This window comes from Silene latifolia, chromosome 10 (genome assembly GCF_048544455.1).
Source record: "Silene latifolia isolate original U9 population chromosome 10, ASM4854445v1, whole genome shotgun sequence".
Lineage (NCBI taxonomy): Eukaryota > Viridiplantae > Streptophyta > Magnoliopsida > Caryophyllales > Caryophyllaceae > Silene > Silene latifolia.
In genome coordinates, this window is record NC_133535.1 from 108,515,107 (window position 1) to 108,537,461 (window position 22,355).

The 22,355-nt window shown below is 38.9% G+C and overlaps 1 protein-coding gene across 1 annotated transcript; it reads left to right on the forward strand.

Annotated features, from left to right (window-relative positions):
* Positions 1-7,428: 7,428 nt before the first annotated feature.
* On the forward strand, positions 7,429-8,280 carry LOC141608044 (uncharacterized). Its single transcript, XM_074427394.1, has one exon. It carries the CDS (start codon positions 7,429-7,431, stop codon positions 8,278-8,280), a length of 852 nt encoding a protein of 283 aa, XP_074283495.1.
* Positions 8,281-22,355: the final 14,075 nt, after the last annotated feature.

A 22,355-nucleotide genomic window follows, 5' to 3' on the forward strand; every position in this document is an offset into this window, starting at 1 on the left:
TAGGACTCAAAACTTAGTCTTCACTAATATTTTGACAATAACTCAACTTGATTTCTTAATATTGTTCATTATGGACCAAAAATTACAATATTATACTATAAACTCCAAATTAAATTATAAAAATTCCAAATAATTTCAAAATTTGAAATTCAAACTCATGAACATTCTGGAAAAATACCATGACACTCATAATGTTCAAAACTTAGGTTAAAAATTTCGAAAATTTTTCGAGAAAAACATCGTTGCGGTATATCGGTTTCATCAATTATGACCATTAAAATATGAGCAAATTAACTTTAACCAACTTTTCACTTTTAGATCTGAAATGTGGGATAAAATGCAACATGTGACGTTTTTCTTTAGTCATGAAATATGTTTTAGCATTATATACTAAATTAAGTCACTATTTATTGAATTTTTACTCAAAAATTCATAAATCATGCAAAAGGAGTTCAATCCGTCTAAGATTTTTAAACACACTGAGTAAAAATGCATGTGACAACATATTAAATTTCCATGACCAGATTCGAAATATAACTCAAATTAACCTAATAAACCCTTTAAATTCGATTTAAGCTTATAAAATCCATATTTCATGCAAAATAACTTAGTTTTTCACGAGATTTAACATGCCACCAGTAGATAATATATGTGAAAACATATCCAAAAACCACTGAAAAATTTGAAGTTTAGCTATTTTTCGTCCAAAAATGACATTTTTCTCATAAAAATCACATTTTAATGCCAATAATATACAAAATGAACACTAAAAAACCATAAATCGTCCCATATGACCTAAAATCCATTTAGGACCAGAAACTTTTAACATGCAAAATTTTTTCGTGATTTATCTTCATAAATCCTAAATAACAAGTTTTATTTGTTAACTAATTAACTCGGAAAAACAAAACCGATTTTGCATGCAACAACCATGTGCTCTGATACCACTTGTTGGGATTCATTAATCTCATATGTTAACATATTCATAGTATGATAGTTTAATTTAGTCATAAAATTAAATCGGATCTTATGCATGCAAAACAATTACAAAGTATAAGAAGAAAATCAATTCTTACATTGATTATTTCGGTTAAATGGGCACTAGTAAGTTCACCTTCTTACTAGTTCTTGAGCTTTCCAAAGATGGAAGAATAAGATTCAAGTGGAGAATATCTCCTAAGGAATTATACGCAAGGTAATACCCTTAATAATTATAATTAATATGAACTAGTATTAATTAAAATCTTACATAAACTTGACACAAAATATTGATTTTGTTCTCTCTTATTTCGGTTAAGAGGAGAGAATTTTTATGAGTTTTCTATCTCTAAAATATTTCACAAATTGTAGAGAGTAATGAATGAATATTACACTACAAGAATATCAATACATGTAGTGTAAAAATAAGAGAAAACACTTTTGTTTTCTCTTTAAAAAACCGGGTGGTAGGGGGGGTTTTAGGCCAATGCATGGTCTTGTTCTTCTCAAGAATAGTCTAGATATTCAAGGCTATGAGTAGGGTTGTAATCATTGTGTTTCCATTTAAAATAAACAACACAATATAAACCCTAATACTCCCTCCATTTTCGGCACACACACATAAAATGGGTGGTCCATTTTATTTTGTCATTTGTCAATTTTGTCATGTGTCACATGTTACATGACATGTTACACTATAGTGTATTTTTAACATATTAAAAATTAACATATTAATAAAATATGTCATATACAAAATTTAACTAGTAATTCTTGATTACTTGTACCAAAATGGTTTATCAAATTATAAATTACAATGACTTGTATTTATAATAAATTATTCACTCTGCTCCAATTGTTTCGTAAACAATAATCTAATCTAAGTAATAAAACAATTCGATTAGTTAGACCGTATCTATTTTAATCGAATTATAATGAGATATGTTAATTTTACTCACAAAATCATCCGTCAATTTTAAGCAATTTAATTAACTCGTATCGGCATACAATTAATTAAATGATCAATTAAGAGTATTACCCTATAGGTATGACCTCAGGGTATCAACTGATCATCACCGTCGAACGACAGTAATGTCAAACTCTAGTCAGCCAATCATTACCGATATGTGAGGACCAGTTGACTGTAAAAATTACTTTCCCTCATGTATTCTTAAATATGAGATTTAAACATGTGATCATCATGATCGACAATTGTGATCACATTATTGTCGGGGACACTAACTCCAACAAACTCCAGTAGTAGGGGCGACGCCAGTAACCTCCGGTGTTCCAACAACGGCGGTCCCTGCCACCAGAGTGACTGCAGGTCAGGCTCAGCCCCAAGTATCAGCAAAGCCTCCTTACTCCCCTAAAATCCCAGATCTGGGAGCAGGGAAGGCTGGCAAATCACCAGTTATCAATCCTGTACCCAAGCCTAATAGGGATGGGAGTCCGCAGCGCCCAGGATCACCAGGATGCCTGACAGGAGCTCGTCTCCCAGGAGCGTCACAACCGGATCCGGTACAGCAGTTGCTCCAAGGGATGACATCCTTGCAGCAGGCGGTGGTAGGGCTACAAAGGGACAACCAGTCCTTGCAGGAAAAGATAGATGTAGTGTCACCCCTGGGAACGACCCAGCAGATGGCAAGGTCGACACTCGACCAGGGGAATGCCAGGGAGTACTCAGGGAGGCTACTACCGCAAAATCTAGTAACCAGGCTTGATATGGATATGCTGCCACCAGGGGTAACCACGCCACCCGAGCAAATATGTCCAGCAGGAACGGTGGCCACCCAGGGTACGATCCAACCACCAGGGGTTCCACCACCACCAAGGATATCGCAGACGTACCCCATGGTACTGAATCCTGTGGGATTAGGAGCACTGACTCCAGATCCCATATTAACAACCAGCAGCACGCCCGTGGTACCAGGGAGCAGTCCAGGGGAACAGTCAGCAAGAAACGCATACCCCAGGATGTGCTCCTATATGCCACATACTCCAGCGGCCAGTTCAGGCCCATTGTAAACTCAACACCACTACCTGGAAGCTACATGGTACCTCCTTACATGCCAGGAGGAACACCAAATCCATATGGAGTCTACTCAGTACCCCACTGTAACACCCGCTTTTTTCTGCCATAATATTAGTTAATGGCGAGTTTTAAATTTTATTAAATTATTTTATATATTTTCTAAGCCGACGTATTTATTTAATATGATAGTATGTCTTTTTATAATTCGTATTTATTTGAAATGTTAGTACATTTTTATAATATATTTATTAACTATTTTGAAATCATATTTTAATATTAAAATGTGTGTGGTTTTAAATAGACCGCGTTATTTTATTAAACCGTCTTGAGAGAGTTTAAACGCTAAATTTTATTTAAACTATAACTGATTAACCGAGTCAAATCCATGAGATAGAGTTGTTACTGAAACAACCCATATCCCACGAAGTTAGGGTTATAATCGTACGTTTCCATTAGAAACAGTTGTTTAGCACGCAGCTTTTCCTAAATCACCCGGCATCAAATACTTCTCTTTCTTCTTCGTCATTTTTCTCCATTTCAAACACTCCATTTCGGCAATTCCGTTCTCTCTCGTTTCTTAACGATTTTCAGAAATTTTAAGGAATTAAAACTGAGATTTTCAGAAATGAAAGGCTATATAAATTAAAACTGAGATTTTGGAATCGGTAACCAAATACTTCTCAACAATGTAGCTTAGTCTCATCATCTCAAGTACTCAATACAACCTCAAGGTTTATAAAACTATAGGGTTAACAAATACTTCTCAACAATGTAGCTTAGTCTCACTCTCATACCATACCTCAAGTAGTAATCAAGATCACTCACTTGGACCAACTAATAATTCCAAAATAAGCATTTCTCAGCTGGTAATATACACATTATCAAACTCTCATGTCCAAAGTGATTACGAAAGCCAATCACAAACTCGACTTACTTAGTCAATCCTACATCCTCAAATCCACCAATCAATTTCATCCATTTTAAGTCAAGCACTAGGCACTAGTATCCGAAGACACGTCTCACTATACTTCCCGAGCCTTTTAAATCCCAAACTTAAACAACAAAGCCAAGTTCTATAACCTTAGTAACAAATGCAACTCACACTTGACAACACAAATAATTCCACTAAACATCCACACTCACTTCATCAAGGAACTACGTATAGGAAACATTAAGTATGTCTCATCACGCCACCTAAATCTTTCCAACATCACAACCTCTCAAAACCAGGGTTAAGGGTCAGACATAAACAATCTCCTCAAAAGTCGAATTTTCTAACCAAGGTCAACATTCCTCAAAAGAAAGAGTACTATCAAAAAGGCGTTAAGGGAGGATAAGCAAGGAACAAAGGACAAGTTAGGAGGGCACAAGAGTAACTTTCAAGGAAAGAGAAAAGAGAGTTTAGAAGAATAAATAAGCATCAAGAATTAGAAGAATGAGGCAAGATACACAAAGGATGAGAAATATCTTCGAGGAAGTAGAAGAATTCTTCAAAGGTTGAACAAATTTTCAATTCTCGGGAATAGGCACCAAATCTTGAACTTCACGTAGGTAAGCTCACGGTCATTGATCCAAGGGTACAAAAATGATTGGCAACCAACAAACAGGTTAGAACCTAACAAAGAGCAAACACACTACAGATTACCACCTTAGGTCCTTAAGTCTACCCATCTCTCATTTTAGTCATTAGGGTTATTTGGGTTTACCGAGTGTAAGCGTCGGGAGCAACCATGCTCTGATACCAACTGTAACGACCACGGTAAAAAAAGAATATAAAATAAGTTCAAGGTGGCGGAAACACCCTGACACCGCGGTAGCTACTAAAAAAAGAGTTCTCAAAAGGAAATACATGGTCTACGGGGAATAAATACCCCTATATCCGAAATGAAATAAAGACTAAAACCAAGAGTCAAATAAAAACTAATAGAGTGCGCTAAACAAAGGCGCTCGCTATCTCACTCGATGCAACCCCAGCAAATAATAATAAGAAACCATCAACCACCTGTCAGTCATAAGAATGACAGCCACAGTCAGTGGGGAGTAACTCGGACGTCCTCCCAGCCATATTACATCACGATAAAGCAACTAAGTAATTAAGATAGATCAATAATGAACAAATGACTTACCAATAAACATATTATACAATTAAAATTATAAGCTCATTATAATTTAGTCACACTTTAAACTAAATAAATCAAATGACTCATTTAATAAACGTAAACTTATTAAACCAACTTATTAAATCAGTTACCACTCAGTAAGGCAAAACGTCATGGCAACCCATCACTGTTACCTTATCCCTACGATAGGACTACGATAAATATACGATCCTAGTCTAAGTATGGCCACACTCTCGGGATAAATATCCCGATTCGACAATCACTAAGCCTATAAACATCCGGGCTGATGACCCCATAGACTCCTGATTAGCCTATAAACAACCGGGCTAACCAGACGACTCCGAACCTGCTTAGACAGCCTATACACACAGCTACTAGGATATGAGCGAAGCGGATAAATAAAACGATTCTTTATTACTCAAGCCGGTTAACCGATTAATACGAACGAGGATTATATGTAAGTAACCAAGTCGTTTAATTTCCAGAAGTACACTTACAAGTAATATCACTCATTATTTTTATTATATTATATTAAGTGTATGAAAGTGAGAAACTTAGATAATAATACTATATTCATTAAACAAACACTGTAACCATAAAAATGATGCTATTTAAGAAGCCTTCGTAGGTAAATTATCCTACTGCAACCCAAGCCATTATTAAAGGGATTGGAAGTACTACTCATATCAACAAAGTGCACTTTCTTTTATGGTCATCCATGCAAAAGAGCTCCACAGTTAAGCGTGCTTGGCTGGGAGTAGTCTTAGGATGGGTGACCTCCTGGGAAGGTTTCCGGGATGCGCATGAGTGAAGATAAAATGCGCTATAAAGGACCCGTGTTGATATGTGGGCCATGTACACAGCCTGGTGAGCTATCATAAGTGACCGCTCCCGACCCGGTTTGGGCCGGGGTGTTACAAGTGGTATCAGAGCAATCCTGCGACCATGTGGTGATCGGAGGCAGTTGTTATGCGCTCCTGGAGGCAGTGGTTATACGCTCATTGTGATCACACACCTAGCGGGGGAGGATTCTGTGTTAGCGGTTATGCTCCCAGGCGCAACGAGGACGTTGCGTTCTTCAAGTGGGGGTGACTGTAACACCCCACGGTAATTGAAGAGGTCTAGTGATAGGCTTAAATGACTAGTGCTTAAAGGGATTGGAAGTACTACTCATATCAACAAAGTGCACTTTCTTTTATGGTCATCCATGCAAAAGAGCTCCACAGTTAAGCGTGCTTGGCTGGGAGTAGTCTTAGGATGGGTGACCTCCTGGGAAGGTTTCCAAGATGCGCATGAGTGAGGACAAAATGCGCTATAAAGGACCCTTGTTGATCTGTGGGCCATGTACACAGCCTGGTGAGCTATCATAAGTGACCGCTCCCGACCCGGTTTGGGCCGGGGTGTTACACCCACATCCAGGGTATGGGGGTAGGAAGCCATGTAGAATAACAGTTGCAAGATATCAGGTCCCTACTCAGCAAGGTTCCAGGGTTACCACGTCCCATGGAGATGGAAACCCCGGAGTGCTATGCGGATCCCCCCTTTGTGGACAGCATTGCCCTTGTCAACATGCCAAAGGGGTTCACCACGCCAACAATGATGTTGTATGATGGAACAGAGGATCCGCTAGAGCACATCAACCAGTACAAACAGAAAATGATGGTGGTTGCAGCAACAGGGCCTGAAAAGGAGGCATGCATGTGCAAGGGATTCGGTTCCACCTTGTCAGGAGCCTCACTCCAATGGTTCGTTAACCTTCCCAACAAGTCCATTTCCAGCTTCGCGGGTTTAGTGAACGTTTTTAATCAACAGCTCGCCAGCAATCGCAAGCCAGAAAAATTATCCAACAATCTATACCGGATCGTCCAGAGGTTCGAGGAGTCCACCAGGGATTATCTCGCCAGATTCAATGTGGAAAAAATATATATATCCCTAGGTGCGACCCTACAACATCAGTCAATGCCTTCAGAAGAGGAGTGCATCGCGACTCTGATTTTGTACAAGGATCTCACCAAGCAACCATGTGCCACCTTTGAGGAAGTCAAGCAAATGCCAGAGGCTACTTATCGCCTAGATGAGGATGAGGATAGAAGGGACCTGTACGGAACAGAGTCATCCAGCAGAAAAATCACAACGGAGAAGAAGAACGAATGAGCCAAACCCTACAGCAAGAACACAGTGAACAAAGTCTTAGGAGAAACAGAGAGCACCGAGGCTCAACCTAAGCTCATCGAGTATGGGTTCACCACTGCACTTGCTGGGGTATTGAAGGCAATCAGTGAACTGGGGCAGAGGGCCATGTGGCCCAAGAAGCCTACACCCAGGGAGAACGACAGAAGAGATGCCAGCAAAAGGTGTGAATACCACAGCAATATTGGCCACAATACAGAAGACTGTGTAGTACTACGAAAGGAAGTTAAGCACCTCTACAGTGTTGGATGCTTTGATCACCTTCTCCCCAAAGGAGAAAAATCTGGAAAGGTTAATACTGCTGACCAGGCCCAACCGTCCCCACCTCCACCTTACTCAAAGGTCGTGAGCGTCATCACAGGAGGATCGGAAATATATGGTCTCACTTATTCAGCAGCAAAGCGCCATGCAACCGAGACTAAAGGAGATAAACCAGAGTTCTCCCTCAGGGTCAGCAGACAGGATCTACTAACAATCTCATTCGACGAGGCAGACATACCCGATATGGCAGAACACCACCATGACGCCTTGATCATTACCCTTTCCATAAGGAACTGCCTTGTTAAAAAAATATTGGTAGATACAGGAAGCTCTGTGAACCTCATAATGCTGGAAACCTTGAAGAATATGGGGTTCAACGAGAAAGACCTGGTGCAGAAGGCGGTACCCTTGGTAGGCTTTAGCGGAGAAACTAAACTATCCCTTGGAGAAATAATGATTCCTACCTTTGTAGGGGGTATGAACAAACAGGTACGGTACTTGGTCATTGATGGTCCGTCAACTTATAACGTGATACTTGGCAGGCCTTGGATCCATGAAATGAAAGCGGTACCATCAACGTACCATCAGAGCCTGAAGTTCCCTTCACCCTGGGGGGTACAGGAGATACAGGGAGATCAAAATATCGCTCGGGATTGCTACAAGAACGCTCTGAAACCCACTGCAGCTGGTCCAACATAGCAATTACAGAAACTGTGCGTCCAGAGGGAGTATATCGCACCTCCCCAGGAGGAACTCGACGAAGTAGTCCTGGACCCACAATTTCCAGCAAGAACAGTGCTGGTGGGAGCTGATTGTGCAGACAACATCCGTGAGCAGATAATCAAATTTGTACGTACTAACATGGATTGTTTTGCCTGGTCCCATAGCGACATGATTGGCATAGATCCAAGTGTAATCACACACCGGTTAAATATAGACCCCAGCTTTCCTCCAGTCCAGCAGAAAGGGCGGAAATTTGCTCCTGAAAGGAACGAGGTGATAAACCAGGAGGTAGACAACCTCCTGGCAGCAGGAAAGATCAGGGAAGTTAACTACCCAGAATGGCTCTCGAATGTTGTGGTTGTACCCAAGAAGAACAACAAGTGGAGAGTATGTGTTGATTTCACAGATCTTAATAAAGCTTGCCCAAAAGACCCGTTCCCCCTGCCGCACATCGATTTCATGGTAGACGCAACAGCAGGGCATGAGCTACTTACCTTCCTGGACGCATGGAGTGGGTACAACCAGATAAAAATGGACCCTAAGGATCAGGAGAAAACAGCCTTCAGATTCGACAGAGGCCTGTACTGCTACAATGTGATGTCTTTTGGCCTCAAAAATGCTGGTTCCACCTATCAGCGCCTGGTGAACAGAATGTTCAAGGAGGAGATATGGAGAACAATGGAAGTCTATATTGACGATATGTTAGTCAAATCCGAGAAGGCAGAACAGCACATGTCCCACTTGGAAAATACCTTCTCGATCCTAAAAAAATACCATATGAAGCTGAACCCCTTGAAATGCACTTTTGGAGTCTCCTCGGGGAAATTCCTGGGGTACTTGGTAACGCAAAGAGGGATAGAGGCCAGAACGGAGCAAATCAAGGCAATACTCCAGTTAGAATCTCCTCAGAAGCCAAAGGACGTACAGAGGCTCACAGGACGGGTAGCAGCCCTAAATCGGTTCATATCAAGGTCCTCAGACAGGTGTCGATTGTTCTACGACATCCTGAGGAAGAGCCAGAAGTTTGAATTGATGCAGCAGTATGAAAAGGCATTTGGGGAGCTCAAGCAGTATCTAAGCACCCCTCCTCTTCTCTCCAAGCCAGAACAGGGAGAATCACTGTACTTGTATCTGTAAGTAACGAAGGCGGCTGTAAGCGCTGTTCTGGTATGAGAGCACGAGGGTATGCAGAAACCAGTATACCATATAAGCAAGTCTCTGTTACCTACACAGACCAGGTACACATCTCTAGAAAAACTCGTTTTAGCACTTGTTACTACTTCGTACAAATTGCCTCCCTATTTTGAGTCACATACAATTTCAGTCGTGACCAACTACCCACTTGAGAACCATAATGAGGAAACCCGAACTGTTAGGGAGAATGGTTAAGTGGTCTGTCCACCTAAGTGGGTACGACCTGAAATTTGAACCCCGAACAGCCATAAAGTCCCAAGCCCTAGCTGACTTTGTGTCAGACTTTAGTCCCACCCTTCAAGAACAAGCCGACAGTGAAATCTTGACCCTAGGTGAGGCTAATGGGGAGTAGGTATGGGAATTACATGTTGATGGGGCATCCAATAGGAAATGAGCAGGGGTAGGGCTGGTCCTGAAATCACCTCAGGGGGAACAGATAATACAGGCAGTACGATGTGAGTTCAAAGCAACGAATAACGAGGTTGAATACGAGGCCCTAATCTTAGGACTCCAATTAGCCCTAGAAATGCAAATCAACCACATCAAGGTGTATAGTGACTCCCAACTGATAGTCAACCACGTGAATAACGTGTATATGGCTAGGGATCCCAAAATGGTAGCCTACCTGGAGGTGGCGAAGGAGCTCAAACTCCGATTTGCCTCATTCCACATCCAGTAGATACCAAGGGAACAGAATGCTGAAGCAGATGCTCTCGCTACCCTGGGAGCAGCCTTCACTCCAGGGGTAGTGGGCTCTATACCATTCATCCATGTCATGAAACTTGCCATACGCCAGAATGAACAACAGAATGCCAGTAAGGCTGCCACCACCCAGTGGACATATGTAACAGGGTTACTGTGTACTGCCACACCCCAGGAAGAACCTGATGATTGGCGCAAGCCTTACATTAGTTGGATACGTGATGAGCTATTACCACCTGACCAGAAAGACGCCATGAGTTTCAAAGTGAAATCCTCCAGATTCGTACTCATTGACGGCATCTTATTTAGGAAGTTCTCGGCAGGACCCTATCTGAGGTGCTTAAGCGCACAGGAGGCACAAGTAGTAATGTGTGATATCCACAGTGGTGATTGTGGAAATCACACAGGGGGTAGGAGCCTGTCCAACAAGGCACTAAGGCAGGGTTACTTCTGGCCTACCATGGGGAAGGACGCCACATATTACGTCAAGAAATGTGAAGAATGCCAAAAGCAAGCCCCTGTCAGCCACAAGCCAGCAGAACATATGCATCTGATCATCTCGCCTTGGCCTTTTATGGAATGGGGAATGGACATTGTGGGACCATTACCCCGTGGTCCTGGAAACAGGACGTACATGCTGGCAATGACGGACTACTTCTCTATATAGATAGAGGCAGAAGCTTTTCCTCAGATCTTGGAGAAGCATGTGATATCTTTCATCAAGAGGAACATAGTCAGCAGATATGGCATCCCCTCAGAAATCATATGTGACAACGGGTCCCAACTCATACCCAACATAACGGAAGACTACTGCGCCAGGTAGAACATCAAGCTATTTAAATCTACTCCTACGAATCCACAGTCCAACGGTCAGGCAGAATCCAGCAACAAGATAGTCATGAACAACCTGAAAAGAAGGTTGGAGGAGATAGGAGCCAACTGGGCCGATTAGCTTCCTTTCATGCTATGGTCTGATAGAACCACCCCCAAAGTGGCAACAGGCAGGTAAAACACCATTCAGTCTAGTATATGGGGCCGAGGCAGTTATTCCCTCTGAGGTGCAAGTACCGACATATCGGTATGCCAATGCCACCGAAGAGAGGAACCAAGTAGAAATGGCCAGCAGCCTGGATACCATTAATGAGTCAAGGACCAGAGCCCAAATCAGGATGGCCGCCTACAAACATACAGCATCCAGGAGTTACAACAAGAACTTAAGATTGAGAACGCTGCAGGTAGGAGACCTGGTACTCAGGAAGGTATTCCCCAACACCAAGAATCAGAGTGCAGGTAAATTCGCTTACAACTGGGAAGGTCCCTACCGCATATAAGGCATCGTGGGTAATAGGGCATTCAAGTTGGAGACTATGGACGGGGAAGCTGTCCCTAGATCTTAGAACATCATTCACCTTAAAAAGTATTATGTTCGAGGTTCCAGGTGCAGAACCCAGATGTTCCACCTATAGCAGGTACATCCCAGAACCCTTGAATCCCAGCATTCAGTACTTCAGAAACCTAAGAGCATGAACTAACTTGTTAAAAGTGTCTTTGACTAAGAAGCTATCGCTTGAAGGGGAACATCCCCATAACCCACTTGCTGGAGCCACAACTCACACTCTCATAAGGTACATACGAAAAGAACTAATCATTTTGTCTCGTACCGCCTGACTGTACCACCTGCATTGGTCTGACGATAACATCTCTTTTGACAGCAGGAACAACTAAGTCACCAGGCAAGCTCTTTCGTTCAGTACGCACATGCTAAGTCTCCTGAATTCAGCAGGTACTACTAAGGAAATGACAACTTATAACGTATCTCTCAAATCCTTTGAGTCAAAACCTTTTTTATTTATTTTCCCTTGGTGTCAACTTCAGCAGGTGTCACAAGGAGCAAAATGTGGAAGCAGCGTACTTAGTATTTTAAACGGCCAAAACGAAACTCTCTTTCTTTTTAAGTTGTTGTAAAAATTATGGGGGAACATACTTTGTGCTCCCTAAACTATTTTGGATTTATGAAATTGCTTCCATTTTTAAGTTCATCGTTGTTTTTGGATTGAATGTGGATATGGTAAATTGAATATTAAGGCAATGTCCTAGTAGGCTAATTGATGAACATGAACTAGCAAAGTGTTCCTCCTGCAGGATGTACCCAATGTGCGCGTGGTCAAAACAGAGGGATTCAAGCATCCTGATGGACAGAAAGCTCCCTGAACCACCATAAGCACCTCAACAAGTATGAAGCCGGCACATAAACAGAAAGAACAAAAGAATTGCTAGCAAAACAACAGAAGGAACAAAACGAAAAATTTCATAAACATCCCTCAGCAGGGGGAACTTGAAAAGCAAATATTTTTGCCCCTCCTACGAGGCAAAAACAAAAGTACCAAAAGGTGCCAGGCACCAAGAGTTAGATTACAATGGGCTACCACACAGGGTGCCCAATAAAATATCGAGATAAAAAATTAAAATTTAAAATGCCTAAACTAGGCAGCAGCAGCAGAATCTGGGACGGCATCAGTAAGAACATCCACATGGATGTCAGGCTTCACAACAGCCTCTCCGCCAGATGGACCTTCCCCTCCCTGGGCAACAAGGGTATCCTCCCTGACCTCCTCGACCGACGCAACATCTGGTGGTTCAATCCTAGCATTGGTCTCTCCATCGTCACCACCCAGCAAGTCATTGATGAGGCTGAAGTCCGGCTTGACTGGATATGCAGCATGAAACTACCGTTCCTCTTCATCGAGGTCCCAGTTGGAGTGCTGACCCACCTCGAACTTCTTAATGCATTTGATCTTTGTTTCCCAGGCGAAAACCAATGAAGAGTCCAATAGCATGTGCTTCAGCAGCTCCACCTCCTTGTGAGCCTCTTCCATACGCCCTTCTGCCACCTTCCTCTCACCATCCAGCTGTTTCTGAGCAGCTGCCTTCTCCTCAGCCCTCTTCTTCTGGGCAGCCACCCTCTCTCTCATAGCCAGCGCCAGATCTGCCTCCACCTTCCCCAGATTGACATTTAGGTTGTCCACCTCCCCCATCAATCTGGCAACCTCCCTGCGCAGGAACAGGTCGTCCTGCAAAACCAGCCAGAGGAGGAGTCAGCAGCACGAACAAAATAAACCAGTAAAACGTAGAAGGAATTAGAAAGGTACCTGCAGGACGCGCCTATGAGCTTCATCTAGCACAGTAGGGAGGGGAGTATTTCCCGGAGAATGGACAACAGCCGGAAGCAGGAACTGTTTCATGTGAGGTCAGAGAGGTACCCCGCTGGAGCCATACCCCTTGGGTAGGCGGATTACAGTGGAAGTATTGGGCAGGGATGGCCTAGGAGCCATTGCGGCCAGAGGAACAACCTCAATAGGGACAGGCGTGCTAACCGGCTCCATTTCAGCAGGGAGCGATGGCTTCTTCCTGAGAGTAGGACCGGAGGAGGCAGAAGCAACTTGTTTCCTCTTCCTATCCAGCAAGGAGAGGGAGGAAATAGGAGTATTCCCTAGTACAGGAACACAGTTAGAACGTAAACACAAAATAACCATATAGCAAGAACAAACGCCCATGAAATACAAAGCCTTACCATACAACATTTAGAATTCGGCGGTTGGGGGTTCTTGCTGACTGGTGGAGGTACCAACTTCATCTTCCTCCTCTTCTTGTTATTTTTCTTCTTATTCTTCTTCTTCCTCCTCTTGCTCTCCTTCATTGATGTCAAGAGGTACGGAGGCAGATGCACCAACAGGGGAAGAAAGAACACTAGGGTAAGAACTAGTTGTAATAGGGAGAGCGAACAAACGGCTAACCACACTATGATCTCTTGAGGGAATCGACTGCTTCAAACCTGCAGCAGCACACCAGTAAGAACATTAAGGTAAAAGAAAATTAACAGACTGTTAGAAATCATATTTTAAATATCGCATATTTTGGTTCAAAGTTTTAGTCATAAAACTTAAGGATCTTATGCATGCAAAACAAATACAAGAGTAAGGAGAAAAACGGTTCCTTACATTTGATATTTCGGATATTTGGGCACAAGTAAGGTCTCATACCTTCACTTGTTCTTGAGCTATGATGAGTATTAGGATGATCCTCCAAAGACCGATTAATGTTGATCAGTTGACTATATAATTGAATCATCCCTTGCGTATTCTTATTATGAGATTTAATTATGTCATTGACAATGTGATCGCATTATTGTCGGGGACACTCCAACAATCTCCCACTTGTCCTCGACAAGTGTGCGTCAACAATTCTCTTGTCCTATTACTGTCTCACATTCAATGCAAGGTGTCTTTCGGGTCGTACTTGCAAGTGATCATATCGAGAGTGGTTTCCTCGATCTGGAGAATAACTGATTGACCGGAGTTATGTCAAACTCTAGCAAGCCAATCGTGACCGATTAATGTTGATCAGTTGACTATATAATTGAATCATCCCTTGTGTATTCTTATTATGATATTTAATTATGTCATTGACAATGTGATCGCATTATTATCGGGGACACTCCAACAATCTCCCACTTGTCCTCGACAAGTGTGCGTCAACAATTCTCTTGTCCTATTACTATCTCACATTCAATGCAAGGTGTCTTTCGGGTCGTACTTGCAAGTGATCATATCGAGAGTGGTTTCCTCGATCTGGAGAATAACTGATTGACCGGATTTATCCACCATGGATACATTCCGAGCGTGGCCACGCATTTTCAGTTCATTACTCCTCGAGTGGCCCTGAGATATTGTTCATGTGCTTTCCTCAATGGATGAACAAGGACTCAAATGTAGAATCCCTCCCAAGGAATGATACCCAAGATATACCCTTAATAAAATTAATATTAATGATACTAGCATAACATTAATCTTTTAAATAAAATTGACCCAAAAACAATTTTGGTCCTCTCTATATTTCGGTTAAGAAGAGAAGGAGGAAGAGAATATTTTTATCTCTATAAAAATAAAATTGTTGTGTTAGAATGAATTAATTTTACACTAGATATCATGTAGTGTATATTGGGGAAAATAAGAGAAAACCCTTGGTTCCTCTTTGTCCAAAACCGGTTAGGGTGGGGGGAAGTGTGGCCAATGCATGCACAATGTGTTCTTTACAAGAATGTGTAGGTGTGCATGGGTAGCATTAGGTTAACATCATTATGTTTTCCATTAACTTTAATCAACATAATATATATGTTAATTCCTCCCAATATTTCGGCCAAATTGAGATAAAATGGATTCCATTTTATCTTTGTCAATTTGTTAATATGTCACATGTCACATGTCACATAAAATTGTTATGTATTTTTAACATATTAAAAATCAACGTATTAATAAAAATACGTCATATACAAAAATCGACTTAGTAATTCACAATTACGTGAACCAAAATATTCTACCAATTATAAATCACAATAAATTGTATTTATAATAATTCATTTAATTTCAATTGTTTCCTTAAATAATAATTTCATCTGAGTAATGAAACAATTCGATTACTCAGACCGTATCTCATTTAATTAGATTATAATGAAATACGTAAATTTTACTTCCAAAATCGTCCGTCAATTTTTCAAGTAATATAATTAACTCGTAACGTTATACGATTAATTAATTGATCAATTAAGAGTATTATCCTTTAGGTATGACCTAGGGGATTAACTGGTCACCACCGTCGCACGACAGTAATGTCAAACTCTAGTCAGCCAATCATTACCGATATGTGTGGACCAGTTGACAGTATAAATACTTCCCAATCGTATTCTTTTAAAATGAGATTTAAACATGTGATCATCATGATCAACAGTTGTGATCGTATTATTGTCGGAGGACACATATTCAAACAATCTCCCACTTGTCCTCGACAAGTGTGCGTCACCGATTCTCTTGTCCTATTACTATCTCCCACTCAATGCAAGGTGTCTTTTAGGTCGTACTTGCAAGTGATCATATCGAGAGTGGTTTCCTCGATCTGGAGAATAACTGATTGACCGGATTTATCTATCATAGATACCTTCCGAGCGTGGCCACGCATTTCCAGTTCATTACTCCTCGAGTGGCCCTGAGATATTATTTTAACCCTGACAAGGGGGTGGACAATTCCTATCGCAGTATTCCCTTCGACTAGCCACATCCATCATAACCCAAAATATGCCCATTTGACCCCATTTACGAAGGTCGTAGTAACATAAATCAAAGTTAATCTGAAACCGTGCCACCTTAGGCTAACAGTCATAAGTCAAAAGAATCGACTCATTTGAATACTATAGTAGCTCTCGCCACGACCAGGCTTTATAAATTTGCCAAAACTCTATAAGCGGTCACTGCCCGACAGAGTGTTCCTAACAGTCTTCCTATGTGATCGACTAGTCATCTCACATGACAATATGGCACATGAACTTGCCATCAATCGCATCACACTCTAGTCACTTCGAGACGTCACCTCATACAAGTGATTATGGGCAAATACCATGTTAATCCGGGTTCACTTTAACGGGGTTCAATATTGTCTCCACAACCCGTTTGGATATAACAAAGTATAAAAGGAGTTTTTAGATAAAAACTCGAACGACAAATGTGATTATCACATATGAATAGTCAATACCTAATTACTACTTCATATTCTTATAATCCAATTTGATCATGTATGTAGTTGTTCATCTCAATCCAATTTAAATGACATGACTCATCATGTTAAGCCTATGAGAAGGCTTTGGTTAGTAGGTTTTATCAACTTCTTGTACCTTACTTAACCTTACTACATACTCGTTTTCCTTTGTAATGTATACATTTGTATTACAAAACTTTCTGAGTACGTGTCTAGATCCAATCTAGACAAAAGCTCTCTAGTCATAGAATAGCTCCCACTGTTTTTCACAGTGTGCGGGACCCATCCCTCTCGCACATCTCATGACTGCAAGTGTACTCAATTTCCGTTGTAAGCATCTCTCATTGTTCTTTATTTCCTAGAACGATTCTAGCAAATCCATTTCTTAAATAACATAGCCACAATGGTTCTTTAACCATCTTTAGGTGTTTTGAATACGGTTTTTGTCCGAAACCTTATGCAATCTCAACAGTCATTAGTGTAAGCCCTTACACAGATTTGTGAATTGCATCAAAAACACTTAACTTTCCATCCTTAATGCTTCTTGAAGCACTTAAGAATAATCTATATGGCTATTTGATAACTATTACTTAAATTCGATTTTGAAACAATTCATCATACTCAAAGTATATGAAGTGCTATACATCATTACTCATTTAATGATCCGGCAGCGGAAGCAAATGGAATCAATCAAATATGTTCAACTTGATTGAACTAGTCATGAATCTTATCAACATAAGACTTCATATTTGACGCTAATATCATGTGGATTTATCTCCATAAATCTGGATATTTAAAGATGTATTATATTTCTCCAAGTCTTAAATCATTCCCAATGATCAATATGTCATCCACATATTAGACTAATTAAATTTACCGTAACTCCCATTAAACTCCATGTATAAACACAACTTCTCGACTTATCGAGAAAAGTTTTATTACATGATCAAAATATTGATTCCAACTCATTGATGTCCTACTTAAGACCCTCTCTTAAGTTTCACATTATCTTAGGATTGCAAGAATCTAAAAAACTCAAGACATGTATTGAATACATTCCTTCTAATTGAAGAAGTGGGTTTTAGATTCACTCGCTATATATCTCATAATGAAACACAATCCCTAAGAAGATCCAAATAGACTTAAGCATTTCAACTAGTGCAAAACCCTTTGCCACCAATCAAGCTTTGATATCTAACAATTCACTTGGAATTTATTTCGGATATTCATGGCTCTAAGCCTTGTATTGAGTTGTGACTTAACCACTCTCATGTAAGTCATATGTTCATTACTTTCCAGAAGTAACTTGAATCAAACAATTTCTTGTAAGTTGTAAGCTCTGTTCTTTCTTAAAAGTAACATGAAATCATCATCTTCAACAGGTGATGAGTTCAACCTCCTAGGTTTCGAAGAACCAACGGCATGTAGCCAAGAAAATACAGTTTCTTGCGACATACAATTTTTGACACAATTCTTTTGTGGCTCTTGAAAATTTTCTCCCACTCTGTCTTCTAGAAATAAACTTGTATTCTAGAAAGACAGCTTGACGAGCCACAAACCCGTTGTACTCGTGATTATTGAAAGGGAAAAATGAGCATTTGTTTCTTGTGAAAAACTTACAAGCATAGTACCCTACCATTTCATATCTCATATGAATCGTTTTAGATTTAGTGGAAAAAATAATTTAGACAAAATGACAAAATCCCCAAAAGGATCAAGTAACTCAAGGTAACTTGATTGAAGTCCAAACCATATCGAATAGCGTTTGATTTCTTTATCCAACCACACATTATCCCATAATGCGTGCTAAGAGAGATTAATTTGTGATACTATATCACATTTTCCTTTGGCTTATATCAAAGTCTTCACTTTGATAATCCCATCACAACTAAATCGTGATTCTTTGAACTCTTTCAACTTCTTCAAAGATTTCTCTATTTACCTTATTAAGTGAACACAATAGTGTCAACTTAAATTGTTGGTAAAAGAAAATGATCAACCTTTTCTGGATCAATGATTTACATCCTCGATCTCCTTTTCAAACAATCTAATGGTTCCAAGAGTACTAGCTAACTCTTTGCGTTCATCATTCCAGAATTTATAGTTTAATCTTGGGTTAACAATTTCAGTCTAATTTTTAGAATATAATCACCTTGATAATGGGCTAGCCATACATCAAATCATGGTGTATAGGGTCACATAAGTGAAACCTCTTTTGTATCTTAACAAGATTATATTCTTATTCAGAGTTTATGCACTTAATAGTCATAATTAAGTACAACTTTAAACCCAAAAAATTAGATTGAATACACAATGACTCTATCTCTCGACATTATTTGATGCTAGTCGTCATATCATAATCATAATATGTATCGAATACAATGATGAAAACCACCACCGGTTACTAATATTGACGAAGTAGTACTAGCAAAATTTATGTCAATCAAATAAACATTTATAGAAGAAAGTCTCATTAGATGTCCCACAACTAACTTGCCGATTTTTCAATAATTTGGGGTAGTTTCCTTTCACTGTCCAATACTTAAGACAATGGAAACTTTATCGGTCGAGATTGATAGGTTTAGTATCGTTATTCTCAATAACTTTACTTTTAACATTACCTTGTATCAATTCCATTCTAATTTTACTTCTTTGAACCTCGTCCTTTTCTTAACGGTTAAGAGAATGCTCCCACTCATTTCAATGAGTCTTTGCTTAGAGAAGCAAAATTTAATTTCATGAAGACTACTCTTCAATTCATTCTTTTAGTCTTAAAACTTTCATTGAAGTGGTTGCGGTATTTTGGTCAATTTTGATTTCCTACAAATCTAGTTACCAAAATGATTTAACGTTTCAAAGTACTTAACTCAATTAAGCATATGAGAAACAATTCATTGTAAGTAGATATGTTAGTCAAGAATCAAAAACCCTTTTGATCACGAATAACTTTTATCTATACTCTTCACAAGAGATCCTTGTAATGGATATTACGAGGTTTTTAGAAGAAAATTCAAATTTGTCTTTAGTTACGTTGTTTTAATGGAGATTTGAACTAAAATCGAAATGATATCGTATATAATTTGAGGTAAAGAATTAGAACAATATGATTAACGGAATAATGAAAAAAAAACATTTATCGTTATAATAATACTTGTAAATAATTTAACAAGTAAAGCATTTACATAGTGACCTCTACCCAACTATTATAAATGATTCCAAGATCCAAATTCATATTAAGTTGGGCACGCTTTGGCGATACAACCCTCATCAATATAACTCGGTGGATTAACTCTTTAATCGATTCTACTTTTAGAACTCTTGGTCGATAAAATTACATTAATATTTATCTTTAGCCCAAAACACATCCGGCTATGGTCGAGAATACTTTTGTTGAGTTCAACCCAAATTTCGAATAAATGTGTCCATGATCCAAATTCACATTAACTTGGGCACGCTTTGGCGATACAACCCTCATCAATATGAATTCGGTGGATAGACATTTATCACCCATTTCCCCTACGTAACAAGGTTTGTACCCCGGTTTGGCCGAGCGCACTCCCTCACGAAATAGGTTTTCATGGTTTCTAATTTTTGGTAAGGCTAAGTCTCAATTATTAATTTAGCGTGAGGTCATGTCAATTTATTATCTATCATGTTTTAAGTGAACTAAAGCGGTGAACTACTATAATTATAATTGACACGGTCGATGACTCGATTAAATAAAATGCATGTTTAGTTATGGCGATTTAGCGATGCATGCAAACATATAAATAAAATGCAAAGCATAAAAATAAAATCCTAGTATGGCCTTCCTAAAATAGTCAATCTAATAAACTATTACAAATTCGGAAACCAACTCCTTTGGTCCCTTCAACTTCGGTCTTGGCACGCATCTCGAGGTAACACCGTCTTCATGGAAACTCCGGGAAATTACAAAGTAATAAATAAAATTACATAATTTCCTATTATACATTTGTAATAAAAATAAATCTATTAAATTACAAAACAGTGATACGAGATCACAATAATTACAACCGAATCGATATTCCCATACATTTCGGGTAATATCAATTAAAAACTAAGGCCATACTAAGTAAAATTACATAATTCAAAAATTATATAAAATAAAATTATGACAATCATAAATAAAATGCAGAATTTATATTATGTAAGAACATGCCAAATTTTAAGCTAAATCGCCTTTAAAGAGCCAATATCGTATATTAATCGCTTTTTACGGATTTGCGCGATTTAACTTATTAAATCACAATATGTTACATAAACTCATATTTATGTTCAAGTTCATTATCCTAACTCACTTAGGACTCAAAATTTAGTCTTCACTAAAACTTTGACAATAATTCAACTTGATTTGACAACATTGTTCATTATGGACTTAAAATTACAATTTTATAACATAAACTTCAAATTAAATCAAAATAATTTCAAATAATATCAAAATTTGAAATTTAAACTTATGAAAATTGTGGAAAAATACCATGACTCTCATAATGTTCAATGCTTAGGTTAAATATTTCGAAAAATTATCGAGAAAAACAATGTTGCGGTTTTATCGGTTTTAACAAATATGACCATTAAAATATGAGAAAATTTATTTTCATCAACTTTTCACTTTTAGATCTGAAATATATGATAAAATGCAGCATGTGATGTTTTTCTTTAGTGATGAAGTATGTTTTAGCATTATAACTAATTATAGTCACAATTTATGTGATTTTTCATCAAAAATTCATAAATCATACAAAACGACTTCACTATAGCCAACAATTTTACACACATCTTCTAAAATTTCATGTGACAACATACTAAAAATTCATGATTAAATTCAAAATATAACTCATATTAACCTATTTACCCATTTAAATACGATTTTAACTTATAAAATTCATATTTCGAGCAAAACAACTTATTTTAACATGAAACTTTACAGGCCATCAGTATGTATTATATGTGAAAACATATCCAAAAATCGCTGAATAATTCGAAGTTTAGCTATTTTTCGTCCAAAAATGACATTTTTCTCATAAAAATCACATTTTAATGCCAATAATATATATAATGAACAATAAAATCCATAAATCATCCCATATGACCTAAAATCCATTTAGGATCAGAAACTTTTAACATGCAAAATTATTTCATGATTTATCAACATAAATCACAAATTTCAAGTTTTATTCGTTAATTGTATTATCTCGGAAAAACGATCCCGATCTTGCATGCAACAACCATAAAGCTCTGATACCACTTGTTAGAAATCATATTTTAAATATCACATATTTTGGTTCAAAGTTTTAGTCATAAAACTTAAGGATCTTATGCATGCAAAACAAATACAAGAGTAAGGAGAAAAACGGTTCCTTACATTAGATATTTCGGATATTTGGGCACAAGTAAGGTCTCCTACCTTCACTAGAAATTAAAGTTACCTTTAGAGGCCCCCACTTGTCAAACAAGTACTCGGGGGTGGGGGTAAGAGAGTCAATCATAACAAAGATGAATTTAGTATTCCAACCTTCATCCCTCACTTTGGGAGGAAGGATCACACT